Source organism: Anopheles stephensi, chromosome 2 (genome assembly GCF_013141755.1).
Source record: "Anopheles stephensi strain Indian chromosome 2, UCI_ANSTEP_V1.0, whole genome shotgun sequence".
Lineage (NCBI taxonomy): Eukaryota > Metazoa > Arthropoda > Insecta > Diptera > Culicidae > Anopheles > Anopheles stephensi.
Genome location: NC_050202.1, coordinates 27,433,411 through 27,450,942, shown reverse-complemented (window position 1 = coordinate 27,450,942; position 17,532 = coordinate 27,433,411). Strand labels below are relative to the sequence as shown.

General features: G+C 44.5%; 1 protein-coding gene across 19 annotated transcripts in view; it reads left to right on the top strand.

Annotated features, from left to right (window-relative positions):
* LOC118506020 (small conductance calcium-activated potassium channel protein) overlaps positions 1-17,532 on the top strand; it is a 146,582-nt gene that overhangs the window by 49,389 nt on the left and 79,661 nt on the right. Inside the window, exons 1-3 of one of the 19 annotated variants that reach the window (XM_036042622.1) lie at positions 4,583-4,718; positions 6,348-6,512; positions 9,191-9,881. The exons of 11 other annotated variants lie outside the window; for them this stretch is intronic. Coding sequence is in view for 1 of the 8 variants with exons in the window: in XM_036042618.1 (XP_035898511.1) it covers positions 6,749-6,763 (15 nt within the window). In the remaining 7 variants the exon portion in view is untranslated. Of the gene's footprint in view, positions 1-4,582; positions 4,719-5,722; positions 5,814-6,347; positions 6,764-9,190; positions 9,882-17,532 lie in introns of those variants that run through there. 7 more of the 19 variants (XM_036042621.1, XM_036042620.1, XM_036042623.1 and 4 more) reach the window with 7 other exon arrangements.

Here is a 17,532-nt window from a genome sequence, read left to right as displayed (position 1 = left end):
CGGGGGAGAATGCATTTGTAATGGAAAGGCGACATAAGCACAAGCGGTGGAGAAAAGTTTTATGCAGATTAAACGCTCTTATCAAATTATCATAAAACATGGATCAAGCAATGGCTTAGCGTTTCGGTCACACTCGGAACTATCATGGTGCAATCCAATCTAAGTCCGATCGATGTCATTGGTGTTCAATTTTGTTGAATTTTGATTACAAACCAGTCGTACACGAGCATCACAAAGACATGTCAATCTGGAGCATGAAGACAGATCAGATTATCGTACGCTAGAAAAATGTAATCCGAAGTAGATTATATCGGTTTCATTATGATTACACCGTAATAATATTGTATTTAAACTAATTTTAACTATAAAAAAAGATTCTAGCATTCTCATAACCTCTTTGCTCGTTGATTGAATTAATAAAAAATTACAATTATATGTTTCCTGGCATTGAGTTCGATCTGCCCTGCCGATTTCCGATTAATCTCTTTAATTAGACTTAATCAAGTTATGCGGTAGCTAGTAGTCGGGGTGGTAGTGGTGCAAGCCTTCGAAATGGACCTTGGATTAAACCTCATCCGGACCGTGTCTCCCTGCACGCACAGCTGAATATTGAACTACAGGGTAAAAGCAATTCACGGCCCAAGTCAAGTCACAAAATTCGAGTAAAGGCACCCTTCGAGGTCGAGGTGAACTGCCCACAGAACAAAATGAATACAAGAACATTTCGTTTATTTACATCGCTAACCAATTGATCAAACTGTCTTTTGAGGCACCATTAACTCCTAGTTCTAGACCAAATAACTCCTAGTCGCTGACAATTTACAAAAATTAGCTATTCCAAGCGCTTAACAAAGCACTTCGCTCCAGCATACCACACCACAGCATACCAAACCTACTTTACCAACTCATTGTTGAAGCTTTCACAGCGATGAAGCAGTTAATGTTAACGCCACGTGGCTTGTACGTTGTCACAAGATCCTTCACCGCCGTCCTTCGGTTGGTATTTCTGTTCCAAATCATTTCCCGTGCATGATTAATGATGTTACCGACATTCCGTGTCGGAATCGTGCCACCGATGGCATTTTACTATATGCTGGTTGGCAGTGAATTCGTCACATTCCTCTTTCACCGAAGAATGCCGATCGTCGATACATTTCAATCATAAGCTCCTTCAATCGGCGAGTGTGCATTACGCGGATGAACTTACACACAATGTCCATGTTTACCTTACGTACGTTGCAAGTCCTTGCCGTTCCGCTTGTTCCAACGGCCAATGGTGCTGGCAATGGTACTCTTTTTTGTGTTGTACTTCTTCCATTTGTAGCCAATAAGTAGAGCCAATCAAGGACAAATCGCGGATCAGGGAATGGAAATGCCAACGCACACTAACGGTATTGGAAATCGATCAGTCACTGTGGCAGCTAACCCTAATCTCGGCCAGTAAGCTTTAGTGAACATTTGTTTCGTAGCCTTCGAGTGCGGGGAACGAAGAATAGGCAAGCGACGCAAGAAATGGTTTTGAATTGTCATTGATTTTTCTGATGAACTTGAAGCAGTATGAGCTGGTCAGAAACAGGAGTGCTTTTCACGAGACTCAATAAAGCAATATGCTTGTCAAACAATTGTAAATCCTTGGTCCACGAAGTATGGAGCAACTTTTAAATTTATTTATGTTCAATGTTCAAGTTGTTCAAGCCGATTTCAAGGTTCTGGGACACATCATAAATGTAGGGAATGTTTGATAAGTTGTTATATAGTTTAAAAAAATAGTTTTATATTCATTTTTTTATAAACTCAGTTGTTGGAGTGATTTTTCAAGATATTTCCATGATGTCTTAGCTCGCCATTGTAGACCTCTGGGTAGATGTCTGAGCAGGTCCTGTTCTGGATAGAATCTACGTCTTAGAGTCGTATATGAAAGCTGATAATCTGAATGTTCTATACAGTCCCAACATCGCTCAGCTATTTCCTCTGGATACATTCTTGTTGTATCTGGTACATCATCGGCATTTAATCTAGTTGAAAAATAGCTCTTCTTCCGAAACGCCAAGATTATTGCTGATGTTGCTGATGTTGCTGATGTTGTTACCAAGCAGTCATTTGCTAATGCTGGTGATACTTTTGCTAACCAACGTGATTCTTTTTATGGCGGCCCGTTGGTAGGCCCATTAAAAAATGCGGCGTCGGTCTTCACACGGCACGACCGGGGTTCAAATCTCATCTGTAGACGACATAATGAGTACTGACTATCCAACTATGCGGCATCGATAAGCCTAATAAGCAAGAAATGACAGACATGAGCTAATAAGTCGTTAGACAAAGAAAGAAGAAGGATACTTTTATTGAAACATAGTCTAGCTATCAAAAAAAAATTTTAATTGCTGAACATCAATACACTGAAACATGGTTTGTTTTCGCTACAACACAATGAAATTGGGTAGTAATTAACACAACGCAACGATAACTGACACCACATTAGCACCAGTCTCGTCACTCAGGCATAAAACGACGCATCACTGTATCAACATAGTTTAAACATTGTGCCCATTTTTTTCCCCCTCTCTTGGCGTTGTTATGTGCCCCCGTATCCAAACACTCGCATACATATATTCTCGGCAAAATGTGTCCAATCAGCACGCTACCTCCATCTGGTGAAAAACTTGACTTTCCTTCGACCGGCATTACGGAACAGCAGGTCGTCAAACGATGCGGCCCCCGGCACGGCGCCAAGTGAGTCCTACGCAGCTGTCGATGTAAATATTTGCTGAATTTATTATTGTACGTCACATACCCGCCTCCATTCAATTTTCCTTCAGTCGGTCGTTGCCTCACTGAAGGCAACAACAAAAAACAAAGAAAACCCATGGGAAAACCTCAAAATTGTATGAATGAGTTTATTTCGGCCTTTGTTGCGCGTCATGCCATTTATCCTTGCAGTTGTTAAAGGATTTAATTTTTTATCCGCTTATGGAGGAAAGTCATCTCAGCATGCGCAATACAGCGTCAATGGTGACTAAAGCGTTCTGGGCATTTTTTTTTCTTCCCCGAGAAGTGAACTTTACCAAAGTGCCGTTGCGTGATTAACTTATGCTTCCATGTGCGGCAAGGTGCTGCTTGAACAAATTTGGTGTATCAAAAATTTACCAAAAAAACTGAAAACGTAACACGTGACCTTGCGTGACGCCTTCCTTACGGACCGAAGCGCTATAAAGAGGTCCGGAGAATATAGAATTTTTCATAATTCAGCACACCCTAGACCCTCCCAGCCTATGCCCCTGCGGAATAGGCTTGCGGTCACATCCATCTCGCCGTTGGTGACCCTAGCCACCGAGCCAACATCGATCAGCGAAAGTAAGCACCGAGCTTCATGAGCTGGCCCATTTCCCCAAAGGGGAGGCTTTCGGAACCCTGCGATAAGAGGGACCCCCGAAAATCACCAAGGAATGAACGCGAACCTGTACGTACCGCTCTCAAAGGGCTACGGTGAAATGGGGTTTGGCAAATAAAATATTTAGTTTTGCACGTAATCCATTTACCATTAATGGAACACTTGGGTCACCTGTGGCCCACACCCCGAAACGGTGCTCGTACAGTTACGTTTCTAATTAACCTTTTACTTCGAGCGGATACGATAGCATACCATAATCCAGGCTTTCGAGACTGCGTGAGTACATCATTTTCAATCATGCATACTGCATTCGCGACCAAATCCAAATAACTGCAGCTCGAATCCGTAACTGCTCGATTTGAAAAAATTGCTCGATCTCGGTGGAACTCCTTTTGACAGTCAGATACCACCTGTCGCCTGCTCATGCCAGCCTCAAGCTCAAGCGTTTTCGGTATGTTTTCCTTCCGAAGGGCTGCCGCACGCACACAGCGGCAAGCTGTCGTGTACATCTACAAATGCGCGTAGCAATGCCAAAATATATTTATTTACTGAGAGCGTGTTCCATCGTTCGGTCCGCTCCGCTCCATGCAGTGTTTGGCGATATGTTGACTTCGATCATGTGCGCCTTTACCGTCCATTATCAACACAGTTAAAGAGCCGGTGAGAGAAGAGCAGATAAAATTGGCACTCTGATGAACTGTTTTTTTGAGCCTGGTGTTTGGAAGTGTTTGAAGTTATAGTTAACTGTCATTCACCCATTCAACAAACAAGTCAAAATACTTAACTTTATACTACTGGATAACGAACGATATTGTTTGATACACACAGTTAGCACAGTGGTGAGCATTGTCTCTATATTTACTTACGTACCAACATTCACGCAACCGTTCATCTCTCGCGTTTCTTCTGGCTCGTCGATCTCTTCATCCTTGTCTGACTGACTGACAGCCAATTTTCACAGTCTCTCCCGCTCTCTTAGCAAGAGTTTTCCGGCTTTGTTGTGGAAAACGCTAGTGTGGAAATGCTTCTACTCTCCGCAAGCTGGACAAAGCAGCATAAAGAGCACAGACGTTTCCTATCGTTTCCCTTTTGATGGGATTACTGACCATGAAAGAGAGAGAGAGAGGGAGCGCGAGTTTCAAGGCGCTTGATGAGCGTGAACTTGCTGCTTTACTTACTGCGCTCAGCCATGAGCACGTTAGTCTGTCTTTAGCGTTCGGTGAGCTTCGGTGTCGGACCGTCTGTAAACATCATTTTCGGGTCTTCTAATAAAACGGAGCAGTTGCAAACACAACCACACCAGAGCAGGACTGTGTGTGTTAACGGAAAGGTGCTGATAATCTTTCCACTGGAGCATTTGTGCTTAAATCACTTATTGTAATAGCTTAAGTAACTCCAAACCTACGCAAAGGTGCTTCCATAGTCGCATCACAGTGTCCTTTTTTATTGTTCAATGCCTTAGACTTGGGTTCGCCCCTTATCAATTTCTCCTATCACTCTATGTGGTGGTGCTCTGCGATGTTTTCATACATGTCTGTGTGTGTTTGTGCGCGTGTTTGAATGTTTGAGTGAAGCGAGAGTAAGGAGAAAATGCAGCATCACAAAGCTGTTCCATTATCATCACCGTCCCAAACACCATCGCGGATCAAAAATAGTGGAAACTCTCCCTGGCTTTTTTGGGATGACTTTCCGGCAAACTGTGAAACTGTGCAAACGGTGCTGCTGTGTTCCAATGGGCAGAGCAACTATGTTTACAATAGTTCTCGTTTCATTTGAACATAACTCGTCGGCTTGAGCTGTTAGAAGTGATCTCTGTTGGAAGACGGACGATTTGAGCGAAAACTTCCTTACGCCTTACTTCACGGCGTGTGAACAGAGAACGTGTGTGAGTGTGAGTGTGTTTATGTGCTAGAGAAATCGAGACAACCGAGAGCGTGAGGTAGTCCCGACGCGAAAATTACAAAAACTAACCCGCCCAACCCAACAATATGCTGATACTGCCATTGTCCAGATCTGCAAACCATGCCATAGAATCATGGCCTTCGACGTAGGCCAGCGTAGTATGCAAATACCGTAGGGATAGTGCCCAAGATATTGTGGTAAATGCTTTGTCGTCCCTAAAGTGTTACTAAATGTGAACAAAAGCGTGGAAATGTGTAGTGTTGCCCATTTTGCATTAAGCTGACCCGCTGGCCCGTTAGATGGCACAGAGAAGCTTACTGATTGGAAGAACATTTGTTCCCTTCCTTGACGAACCCTTCGCATATTGTACTCAACGATTTTCGAACGCAATATTCCGCGCTGGTAGCTCACCAAATTTCCGTTTGTTTTCAGCAAGAGGCTAAACAGTATCTAAATTGCCCTCAAGTGGAGTGAAGTGCGCGAGTGGTGTAGTGCGTACGTAGCCATGTGTTAAAATTCGAAGGTTCGTTCTATGACCTTAACCCCCGTTCAGTGTTAATCGTGGCCGAAAAACACATATTTCTACCACTCAGAATCACAACAGCGCCATCCGAAAAAACCAACACTAATCGAATCGCTCGTCAATACGCCCTGGCGCTGGCAGTGAGTTTTTTGCTGCTTATCGGTGGGTAAAGAGCTGATACCTGGTGCCAGAAGGTGCCAGCGTACTCCTCCTTAACAGCTCTCAAGTGTTTGCCTGACCATTGCAGAGCGTGTGAAGAAAAATTCCGACGGCTTATTTTTATGGCTTAAGTGCGAGCAATCGCCTTCCGACCCCTGAAACGATAGCAACCGAAGGTATTCAATAGCGGAAACCACCGACTGGCGATCCCTTTCACCCGATAATGGCCTCCACCTTAGTCTGAGTGTCATTATTTTCTACCGCTCGTTCGATAAAGCGACACCCTTGAGAAGTGCCGCCGGTTCCCATTTGGGGGAAGGAAAAATATTTTTCAAACCAAATATCAGTGTGCTTACACATTTGCACCATCCGCAGGATTTCACTCACAGCGTGCAGTGCTGAATCGTCCGATCGGTTTGCGCAGGAAGAACACACCGAATTAAAAGTGATGCGAAAGTAAACAATGGTGCAGCCTAAAAAATAAATACGCCCTCGAAGGTGCGTTCGTGAAAGTGAAAGTGTCATCTGTCTCAGATTCGGGTTTGTGCCGTTTCATGTGTTGTGCGTGTGGTGCGGTGTGAGCTGAAAATACGCTGTTCCAAAAATTTTGCCACTAGATAAGAGAAACATCTGCAGTGGAAGAAACATCCCGTCTGTTTGGCATTCAGTAGCCGCTAAGAACGACCGGCGTTCCCATCACGTTGTTCCCCATTGTGCTCCGACCACGGCATGAGTATCGAAAGTGTTTCCAACCGATTGAATAGTGTGTGGAATTTATGATAATTACTCTGGTAATTTCACGCTCCTTTTATCCTCTTCGTAGTCTAGCTCGAGTGTGTTTTGTAGCTTTGCATAATATCATTTGTCTTTCTAACACTGCTTGGTAGCTCGTTTGGTGTTGTGCATTCTTTGCCAGAAAAAAAAACCCTCCGAGAACTATGCTGTACTATGGTGCAGTGTTTAATGCTTGAAATTCATACTAAACACTGGTCAAATAAATAATTGTTTGAAGAAATCCTGTCGATATTGCCAAATAATTGCCATACAATCGCTGCACTGGTACAAAGTACCAGGCGTCTCCATCGTTGTACGGCGCGCGTATAGTTCTCGGAGGAATACTTCATCTATCAGAAAATAACTCTTCAAAAGCGTCATCCTCATCACTGTTCATTCAATACTACGAACCAATAGCTACGATTCCGTGCTAACTTCTTACAAACCACTCATTTGCAAATGTTTCTTGCATAGCTCTGTAACGTGTCTGTGAAATCTTTTCAACTGCAGCTCCAACCAACTGCACTTCCCGGTGGGTTTTGAAACAATATGAAAATAACCAAAACCCCTGCCCGGTCAGCAACAACAGTACGCACACGAATGACATTTTCCTTACGCTAATCACGTCCGTCACGATATGCATTTTGCGATGGATTATTGATGGCCTTCAATCATCATATCCCACTGTGGCGCACTTCGTTCTGCACGGGAACCTTTCGCATGCGAGCCACGCCATCGGTCGGAACGGAACGACTCAACAAATGCAAACCATTAAAGATTCTTCTGCCAGCCGCAGCGATCCCGACGGACTGTCGCCCGCCCTCCCTGCAAAACTGCCATTCTTGCCGCGCGTTATTATTTGTGAACGGTACAGCGTGCGCCGATCCATCACTGATTTACTTACGAATTGAAATCTGATACGGGGACGTCCATTTGTTCTCATTTGGGTGCCGCTGTGCCTCGCTGTGCCCGGAGTCACTGTTGTTAAATATTCATTGTGCCTCAAGGCAAGATTGATGGATTCTGGGTGCGTTGGTCTGACGGTTCCGTCCGTACGCATCGTTTCGCAAGAAACCTGCCAATAATTGTCAGTTGAGGCTGACGATTTCCGATGAAATCTTATAACTTTAACTTCTCAAAGTTACCAGGAAAGCGTCTGTTTTCATTCCTAAATCAAGTTATTGGAAGTGTCACATCGACACACACACACGAGTCTCAAATCCCATTAAGTTTCGATGCAATTACGTACGAAACACTCGGTTTATTGTTACTGCAATCAAATATGAAAACAAACTCAAATTATAATGTACTATGACTTTGTAATTAATTCCCTTCTACGACGACGACGCCTCTTCGCTCTCATACTCGCTCTCTTGAGGAGCAGCTGTGAACGATATACACGCTTCTTGATTAAATCAACAGCAACTGTGAGGACAGTATGAGACATTCAAAGGTGTTTTCCATCACACACACACACTCCCAGCTGCTGGTTTGCCATCGGGGAAAACCAAGATCAAATGGCTTGTATCTGCAACGTTAATCGATGATGTTTACTGTGTAGCTCTGACGTGCTGAAGTCCTTCCAAGCTGACTGTAATTTCAGCTCAACCGCACCAACCCCCGGGACACACCGATCAAAAGGCTGCCCCGCCATTTTGCCCCAGTTATCTCTAATGGGCTCACACACATTTTCCCAGGGAAGAAGCGGTGGTTGTCCTGGGTGCTGCTGGTTCATCCACAGCATCCATCCAGCCAGTCTATCTCGGCCGGTAACACGCTCTTCATGTCTTTTCGCTAAAAATAACCCTTTATTAGCGACGGACCTCTCCCCTTACCCGGTCCGGTCCAGGGTGGGGAAAGCAAACGACCGGTGCGGTAAAATACTGTTTCGGTCTCATCCTAAATATACACTTTTGCGATCCAACAACTCTAAGAATGGGTTCCCGACTGACTTTACAGCTCCGATACACTTGCTTTATGGCCGCGTCCACGCCACATTCTTCAACATGTCAACAGCCATGACGACAGCAATCGTTTCCCAATTGATAAAGCCCCGTGGCTAGCGTGGCCGCAACTTCCGGAACAGTCTACGGCACCGGCGCTGTTTCAACTAATGGTCAAACTATTCCGTTGACCGTCAACGCTCAGCTCAACGACCCCTGGGTTTCCGAGCGGGCCCGTGGCGCATTAGCCCGGACTCGATCTTGCTATTCTTGGGTTGTCTGGGGGTCTTAAGCTACTTGAAGAAGTGCGATGCACGGATCGCAATCAACGGGTTAGGTAGAGCGTCCCGGGTGACGTGCGGGAATGTGCTCACACACGCCGGCACACACAAGCGCGCGCAAAGCAGATACGTTTCAAGCACAAAAAAGTTTAAAAATAACCTCCAGCATCAGCGAAACAGCAGCAATTCCGCTCTTTTAATTACTCACTTCTAATCGTAGCTAATCGCGAACTCATCCTACCCATCCGGCAGTTTCCATCGTCGTAAAGTTGGTGCTCTAAAGGAGAGAAAAGAAAATAAAAGCACACTGGGGTGGCTGTGGTCGTGAAAGAACGGACACGGTTAAATAAAATCCACGCACCGCACCAGCAGAAAAACAAGCGATCGCGCGTGTTCCGTCGAACAGGTGAGCGGTGTGGTTTCTCACCCCCCGTTTTGCGCAAACCCCCGAGGGCCGAATCGGGGCCGGGCGAGTGGATAGATTCTGGTCGCACCTGCACCCCTTGACAGGGGTATTCGCCGGACCATCCGGCAGCCAGTCCAAAGCGGAGTGGCTCAGCGTTGTGTTGTGTGCGTGAATAAAAAGTAAAGTTGCGATGGACAAGCTGTCCAACGGCACGCACTAATGACAAGTGGCAGGCTGCACTGTTTGCCGAACTCTCTCGACGTGCGTGTCTACTATGATCAGCGGCGCGTCAAACAGCGTTCCGGTTCGGAAGTGCCAGGAATGAAGCGTTCGTGTGCGATCGGTTCGTATTGATCGCGGTGTGCGGAAACAGTGCTATTTCACCAATTTCACCACGCAGGATCGATCAATGGTGCATGCGAACACTCTCAGCCGGACGCGATCGATCGAAAGCAAGCGATAAATGTCTTGACGTTGTCACATCTGCCGCACCCTATAACACAAGGTGATTACATCCTTTTTTAACCCGTTGGATTTCTCTGTTTCTCGTTTGCTAGCGTTGTTGCTGGAATCGCTTCCTTGTTTACGATTGTTTGTTCGTTCGGTTACGCTTTTTTGTTTGGACAAGTGCTAGCGAGCCTGCTGCGAGTGGAGCCCAAATTTAACCTCCATTTTAAAATTCTTCTAATTTGTTCCACATAAGCAGGTTAGCAAATTACCCTTGCTTCGGTTGATTGTTGGTTTTATTTCCTTACGGCTATCCATTCGAATTCGTTACTTTACTTCAGATAAGTTCGATGAATGTTTCCGTTTCATTAAGCTGAGTTCTTTTGTTCGTTACCCGAACCCCCATTGCCTTGCGTTTGTTACTGCATGACCTCGTTATTCGTAAAGCTTCTTGAGGATCATCAAGAATCCGATCGCTTAAGTGTTGTTCATCCCAAAACCTTGCCCATTTTGCGCTTCTTTTTTCTGAGCATGGATACATCGTTTTAACCCATCGCATAATCCCCCCCTCCTCGAACCGTACGCCCTCATCCATCAACCGGGCGCCGGTTGAGACACTCATGCTGCGCGCACTAAATGTGTAATGCTTCTGGCAGAGCAGAAAGCTCCGAGTGCCACTCCGCGTTGCAGTGATTATTAAATAAATAAACCTGTCACGAAGAGCAAGCACCAACGAGGTGTGGACATTGAAAATTCCTGTCCTTCTACACCTACCAACGAAGAAGGAAGGTGCATAAATACTTTCGAGCTTTCCGGGTGGTGCTGGAAACCGGAATGCTTTGGACCGTTTGGATCCGCTACCACGTTTTGGGTTTCTGCTGTGCGAACAGAGCGAGTCGCAAAAGAGAAGCCTTTCCTGTTCTAAGGGGGCACCGTTGGCTCGAAAACACTACCGAGATTGGGTAACACCTTCGTGTTCCTTCAAACACTGCAAAGGGCACGATTCATCCGCAACGATGCGATGCACTTGTGTTGCTTCTTATGTTCGCCATTTCTGTTTCAGTTCCTCTAGCGACAAGTCTTTCGCTAAGATGCTTATGTTAGTTTATGTATAACGTCTTAGTTCGCGTTTCCCTTGCAATATAAATTAGATAAATTTCACGGCTAGCTTTCGGAAGGAGATTTTTCGATTCAACCTAAATAAATTAAGTTATTCGAACTTGAACTGCAAAACGCAGCGTTGTCTTTTCCAGTCGGTTCCACACTTTTCAAGGTGAATTTCGTCGCAGCTGATCCGCGTCCAAGACAGGAACCCAGTTTTAATGCGCACGCAAAATCGTAAAAAGAGACCGGGATGGGTCCTTTCTTTACATAATCGAAACTAAATGAAACGAACAAGCCGTCACCGGCTAACGGCAAATATTTTATGATCTCACCAGGATCAAAGCTTTCCCCCCCAACGCCATCCTGGCTCGTTCTTGCATTCCTGCTCCTTCTCGGGTGTGCGTTCGGTTGAACTTTCCCAAGGTTTTCCCCTGACGCGGAGCGGTCAGGTTGGGTTTACGATAGGCTACACTGGCGACGGTGTCCACCTTACGAAATCGATCAGCAGTCCGGAAGGTGGAAGGTGATTTATTTCAACAGCTGCCACAGCAGAGACTGGTGGCCTGAAAATAGACCGACCGAACCACCCCACTGTGCACTATCGCACCACAAACTGGGCGAAATAATTAGTGTTCTAACGCTTACATCTAATTAATCCTTTTTTGTTTCCCTTCGTGCACAAAGCGGCTGTCGATAAAATTTTCGGACAAAACGATTCGAAGAAGAGTCTAAGGGCAATGTAAATCATCAAGCCAACACACACACACCTCCGACACTTTGAATATTAAAACCATTCACAGTGTTGCAACTTGGTACGTGATAGCAGCAGCCTTCAGCTAGTGCGTCGATACTAGCAAGCAATACCTTACTTACTCATGCGTATGGTAATCGGAAGAAAAAATCTGTGTCCCGGTGTGCTTATGCAAAAAAGTTACCAATCTTACCAACGCCATCAACGGCTTTAACCGTTGGACATTGGTTTCATGTTTTGGTTCGTTTACTGCTCTGAATTTTTACTCATACAATGCCTTCCACGGAAATGAAATACCGATCCTCTAGAAAGAAAAAAAAACCCTCTTAAAATTAAAACCAGTACATCCCACGGGTACGCAATTAGTGATGCGTGTAAGGACGCGGCAAAAGCGTATCCATTGACTAGCCGACTTAACGTGTAGACTCACTTGCCAAACGCTGTACCGAGGATTTTCTCGTTCCGTGTTGGCGGGTGTGTGTGTGTGTGTTTTTTTTTTCTTCCCCGTTTGAAACCCCTTCAACGGAAAAGAGATTATTTTACCATTCCAATTCCACACCACGGCGAAGGTCGGACGGTCGCTCACGATCCGACCGAATAAGGCAGGGCCGGAAAAGAGTACGCAATTTGACGCCTTGCCTTGCAGCTCGTCGGGCCAAAACTTGAACGACCTGGTATCTGGTACATGGGCCAAACCGTACCCAGCGGCCAGCGGCCCCAACAGCAAATCCGTTTGCCGTGGCAGTGGTATTAAATTTTATGTTTCATGTGTTTAATGTAAAATTTACGATCAATCAATGGGCCAGTTAGTTGAGGTTGCTACTGCTACTTTTTACATTTTCTTTCTGCTGACGTTCGCCCGTTTTATTTTTTCTCTCCTCCTAAACTGAAGCTGGGGTTTTCCGCACTCACAGATTGTGCCACAGTCGAGGGCAATAAAAATGCAACATCTACCGACAGCGTATTTGAAAAGAGGGACGGAGAGAGAAAAACACACGGATGCGTGATGCAATATGAGTGATGGGGATGATGGCCGTTGCCAAAGGTTGTTGTTTTTTGTTGTTGTTGGTATCAGAAATGCATTAATCGGATTCCGAGAGGAACCTAAGACCTGGTTTACCCATAACATAAAACAGTGTCGCTGAGCAATTTAATGTGAGCTGTCATTATTTATGAGCTACAAAACTGACACGTACACAATAGACGAAATGTGCGTTACAAGGCGTTACGTTACTACCTTTGATTTTGTGCCTCATTGCCACAAATAAATTGATGTTCAATCGTCATAGATCGTTTCTTTTTTCGTTGGCATTTGTTAACATTCAAGTGCATCTGTTACCTCAATTACACCTTAATATGCTGCTCTTCACCACACACCAACCAAGAAAAAACAAAAAATCCTTGAGAATGTGTTGTGTTTTGCTACTCAATTTACGTGGCTTAGTATATTATTGGAGAAGATCTTTTTCTTAGCACTTGAATAAAGCGATGATGCCAAAAATAGACACTACCAGACCGGCCGAACCTTTTCCCCCATCGAACGGAACGACCATACCACACCAAAAACATTTCGCTTTTCCCCCATCAACAATGTTCGACGATCAGCGAAATACAGCGATCGGGTGAGTGAAACGCTTCTGAGGGGCTGGGAAAACGACCAGCAAAAAAAAGCAAACAAACGGTCCATTCATTTAAAAAAGAAAACGCACCCTACGCTCACGCTAAACAGACTTACCGGAAAGTGCGATCGCGCCATGCCGTTCGGTGCCGCAGTTGGCGGTGTCCTGATGCCGGTGCGATGCGTGTGGATGAGGTTGGCTGACTGTTTAATGTTACATCGTTGCATAAGTGATGGGCAGGTCAATTAATTAATAACCAGCTCTGGGTGGGCGCACAGCAGTCACATCATACCTGGTGTGTTGGGGTTTTCGGCGAACACCATCCGGGGGGAATTAGCGACACCGCCGGTGTCTAGGGTACCCGGTGTAGGCACAATGTGGCGTTGCATAAAACGTACGTTGTGTTTTGAAGTGCTATGCACACAGTTTAGTGCCTGTTAATAGTATAACGATCAAAGCTTCTAAGTTTATGATTGAGCATATTGTCGCTTCACTTTTTGCCACCCGATTCTCAGCAATACGTTGCACATTCACTCAATTTACAATTTAAGTTAATTAAACGTGTTACAATAGTTTATTCATTCAGTATATGTCCAGCCGAAGCTAGGACAAGTGTATTCATTTCATTACACTTTTTTTTATAAAACAGTTTCAAAACAATCCCAAGACGATAACTCACTTGAGCATATCATACCACTTTACAGTCCTTAACAAAACTGTACGAACACCTGTTTTGTTTTAAAGTAAAAGAAGAACTAGATGACTTAGCTAAACATTATTTGGGAGTAAATTGTGAAGAAGAATAAAAAACACCAAATTTAAATTTTACTACCCTTCTAACCATTTTTTTTGTGTACGTTCAAAATTCATCCATATAACATTACTGCATGAACACTTAACGATAATATGTTTATCCGCTAATGTAATGGCCTAATTTTTTTTAGTAGCTTTTTTTTTGGGTAAACATATTTTTGAATAATTTTAACAATCATCTTCGCCTCCTTGCCCTACAGAAGGGAAAGAATTTATATATTTAAGATACTGAATTTGTTCATTCAATTTTTATGAATCGAAGTATGTTAATGACCTTACAAATTATTATTAAATATGAAAAACTATTGACAAACACCAGAAACACTTTGCCTTCCATTGGAACAGAAAATGAAAAACCTAGTATAAATATAAGGTAATCTATTTTGCGAAAGATTGTTTGTAAAAAAAATTAAAAAATAAAGCGAAACTGTTAGTTTTTCGTAAAGTTATGATTCATGAAAAAAAGATAGTTAACGACGCGTATTACAATTTCAAAATTGCTTCAAAACGTTTGTTTTGTTATTCTTTATGACTCACTTGAAGATTAATTTTAACCATCTCTTCGAGTTGTTCTTTTATTCAAGTTTTTTAAGCAGGTGTTTGTATAGTTGTGTTAAGGACTGTACACACATTACTAGTGTCGATAAGCAAATTATCCACAAGCTTTTAAACAAAACACTCACGCTTTTGCAACAGTCATGTTTATTACCATTATAAACTCTCTCTTTCGAATTGCACGTAAATTATAATGCATAAACCACGGCCCTGCTCGTTATCGTGAACTACAATATACAAAATATCGTACCACTACTTCGCCCGAACGAACAGCATGCGAAACAGAGTCAACAATCATTATCCATCAATACACAGCAGCGAAGACACATCGGGTTGTCGCGCACAGGCGAAAGCGATCGTTTTCAATTGCAGTACAGCTATAAACAGTTTAGATTCGTTTTTTTTACCACTCCTGCTTCCGTACCGTTCGCTCGTGAATCCGCCCCGGGTGCATCCCGTCTGAAGTGCACCCTATCCTATTTGCGTACTTGACCACGCGAAGCACGAGAATGTGGTGGAAACGATGGCACCGATACGATTGCACCGTGGCCCTGTCTACCTTTGAAGAAGACGATCCATAACGGAGCCACAGTGAGTTATGCGGTAAAATTGAACCCCACGATGACGTTTCGTAAGGCAACGGACCGAAAGTAACGTCCTGGGAATGAAGCGGGGAGGGAAGAAAAAAAAACTATAAACTGGCTGAATAATTGAGTGCACCTTACGTAATGTCGGAATCAACGAAAGCGATTCCGTAGCGATTCCGGAAGAAAAGGTAAAGATGCGGTGCGGGGCGAAACTAGAGCTCGACCTAGCATCGATCCACCATATCCACATCCATCAATGTTTGTAGTTTACTGCTCGTGAAACCTGCCCAACGAACGGGACCACCCGGCTGTAAAGTGTCTTTCGCCATTTTCTATTGATTTTCATCCAATTACGGTCGAGTGGTATCGGTGGCATCGTGAATTAATTAGTGTAGGCTCCCCCTTCCTGTAGCTTCAAAGCCGCGCCGAATATAATGGAGCTGTTTTTATCCATGCCATTCAGGCTAGCATCGAACCTGCTGATAGGTGGCGTGAAGGGTACGGAAAAGAATACTGAAGAACTTATATCAATATTATGGGTTCTCAAGTGCAAGCTACTCTCGATTGCGGTGGCGGTATGGTGTAACGTAGCAAAATTCCAAGAATAGTGCAATTTATCTTTAACAATCGCACATTAAATTTTTTTTATACTAATCACTTGAAAAGCAAGCCTAAAACTTCAGTGAATAAAAGTATAAACTCGCTCACTATTCAATAAATCATCTTCCAAGCGCATCGGCCACAATTCACGACACCAAGAGCAAACAAAAGAACCGACTGTCAATCTCAGTACCTTCCCGTTCCAAGTACATGACTTACAGGAGAAAAACTTTCCTCCTTGCCATCTGTGTCATCTTTCTAACGCACTTGGCATTCTGCTGTTTTTTTGCTTCATTTTCTCGACACCTCCGCACATTAAAAAGCTCAAACGGCCAGGCATCGCTTCCCGGCATTTCCGGATGCAGTCATTAATGGCCGTAAGGGAATGTGCGACCATTTTATGCACCATTAAACATAAAATGTGCATACTTTCCGTGTTTGTGCCGCAGGAAAATTGAATTCTTTTCACATTCCACCGGAGCACAGATAGTTTTCCCGTCCACGTAGGTCCAAGGAATGTGAGGACAACGATTTGCGTTCTTCCCTTTTGGGCGGTGAAACTTTGGTAAAGAAATATGAACAAAAGACGCTTAGGACAGCTGGAATATCGGTCAATTATGATGAATTGGGAACACCGGTTGGGATTCTAAAAAAGAAAGTCTTTTCCTTCGAAAACCATTACAACGAATATATTAACAAAGACATAATAGCCTTCAGAAGGACAACTGCTCTAGGAACTGCTCACCCCATGATGTAGACTACATCTTTATCGATTTCCGTGTTGTGTCCATCTTCACCTCGCCACAAATTTCATTTTCCAACCGGTGCGAACGTGGCACCCGTACGTACTCGGTGACCCACATTGGACGGCCTGTTTTCTCTCGATTTAACAAGCTTCCTGACATTCGTACTGTCACTGCAGTTATTCCGCACGGTTGCACGACTAAGTATCCGACCCGACGGACGCGTCGGTACCGCTGTGACATGTGTGTTATTAGCATATTGCTACCTGTCACGCACCGTTTTCGTAGTCGCACCAAACCGAGGTGCCAGATTAAGCGCAAACCGTCTGCCGTGGTCATGTGCGCAACCATGCGAAACGGCAATTGTTGTTATGCGCAAAGGACAGTCGCAGACGCATCCTCCTGCTGCTCCTCCCGAGCACCAGGATACTTGACGAAGACTAATGGCCAATCGTGATGGATCCTCCACCTAGCTTTCTTATTCGTCTCGTATTCGTCATCGTATTTATATGTGTGTCACGGCATATAGCCCGCATTAAAAGATACATAGAGAATATTATTTTTAGACCCACACCATACGTGTTCGGCGCATTCACTCCGTTGCGTCCGTGGCTGTCTCTATCACCGCCAGCAAATGCAGTGTAACGGTGCGTTCCACTGTTTACCGCATTTGCAATGCGTGGATCGTTCTGTTTGTAAATAGGACCGCCGCTGTGACTGCATTTTCACTACACGCACGCCAAACCTTTATGTCGGCCTCAGAGCTCAAGCCCCAGACAGCCGGGACAAGTAAAACGAGCTGCGACTTGGCCCCGGTGGCAAGCGGGCTGAGCCGAGAGGTAGCGCCACGAGATGAAACAAGAAGCTTCCTTAATTAAAATACTACATCTTTTCACCATTTTCTTGTGATGTTCCGATGAGCGCTGAGAAGGGTGGT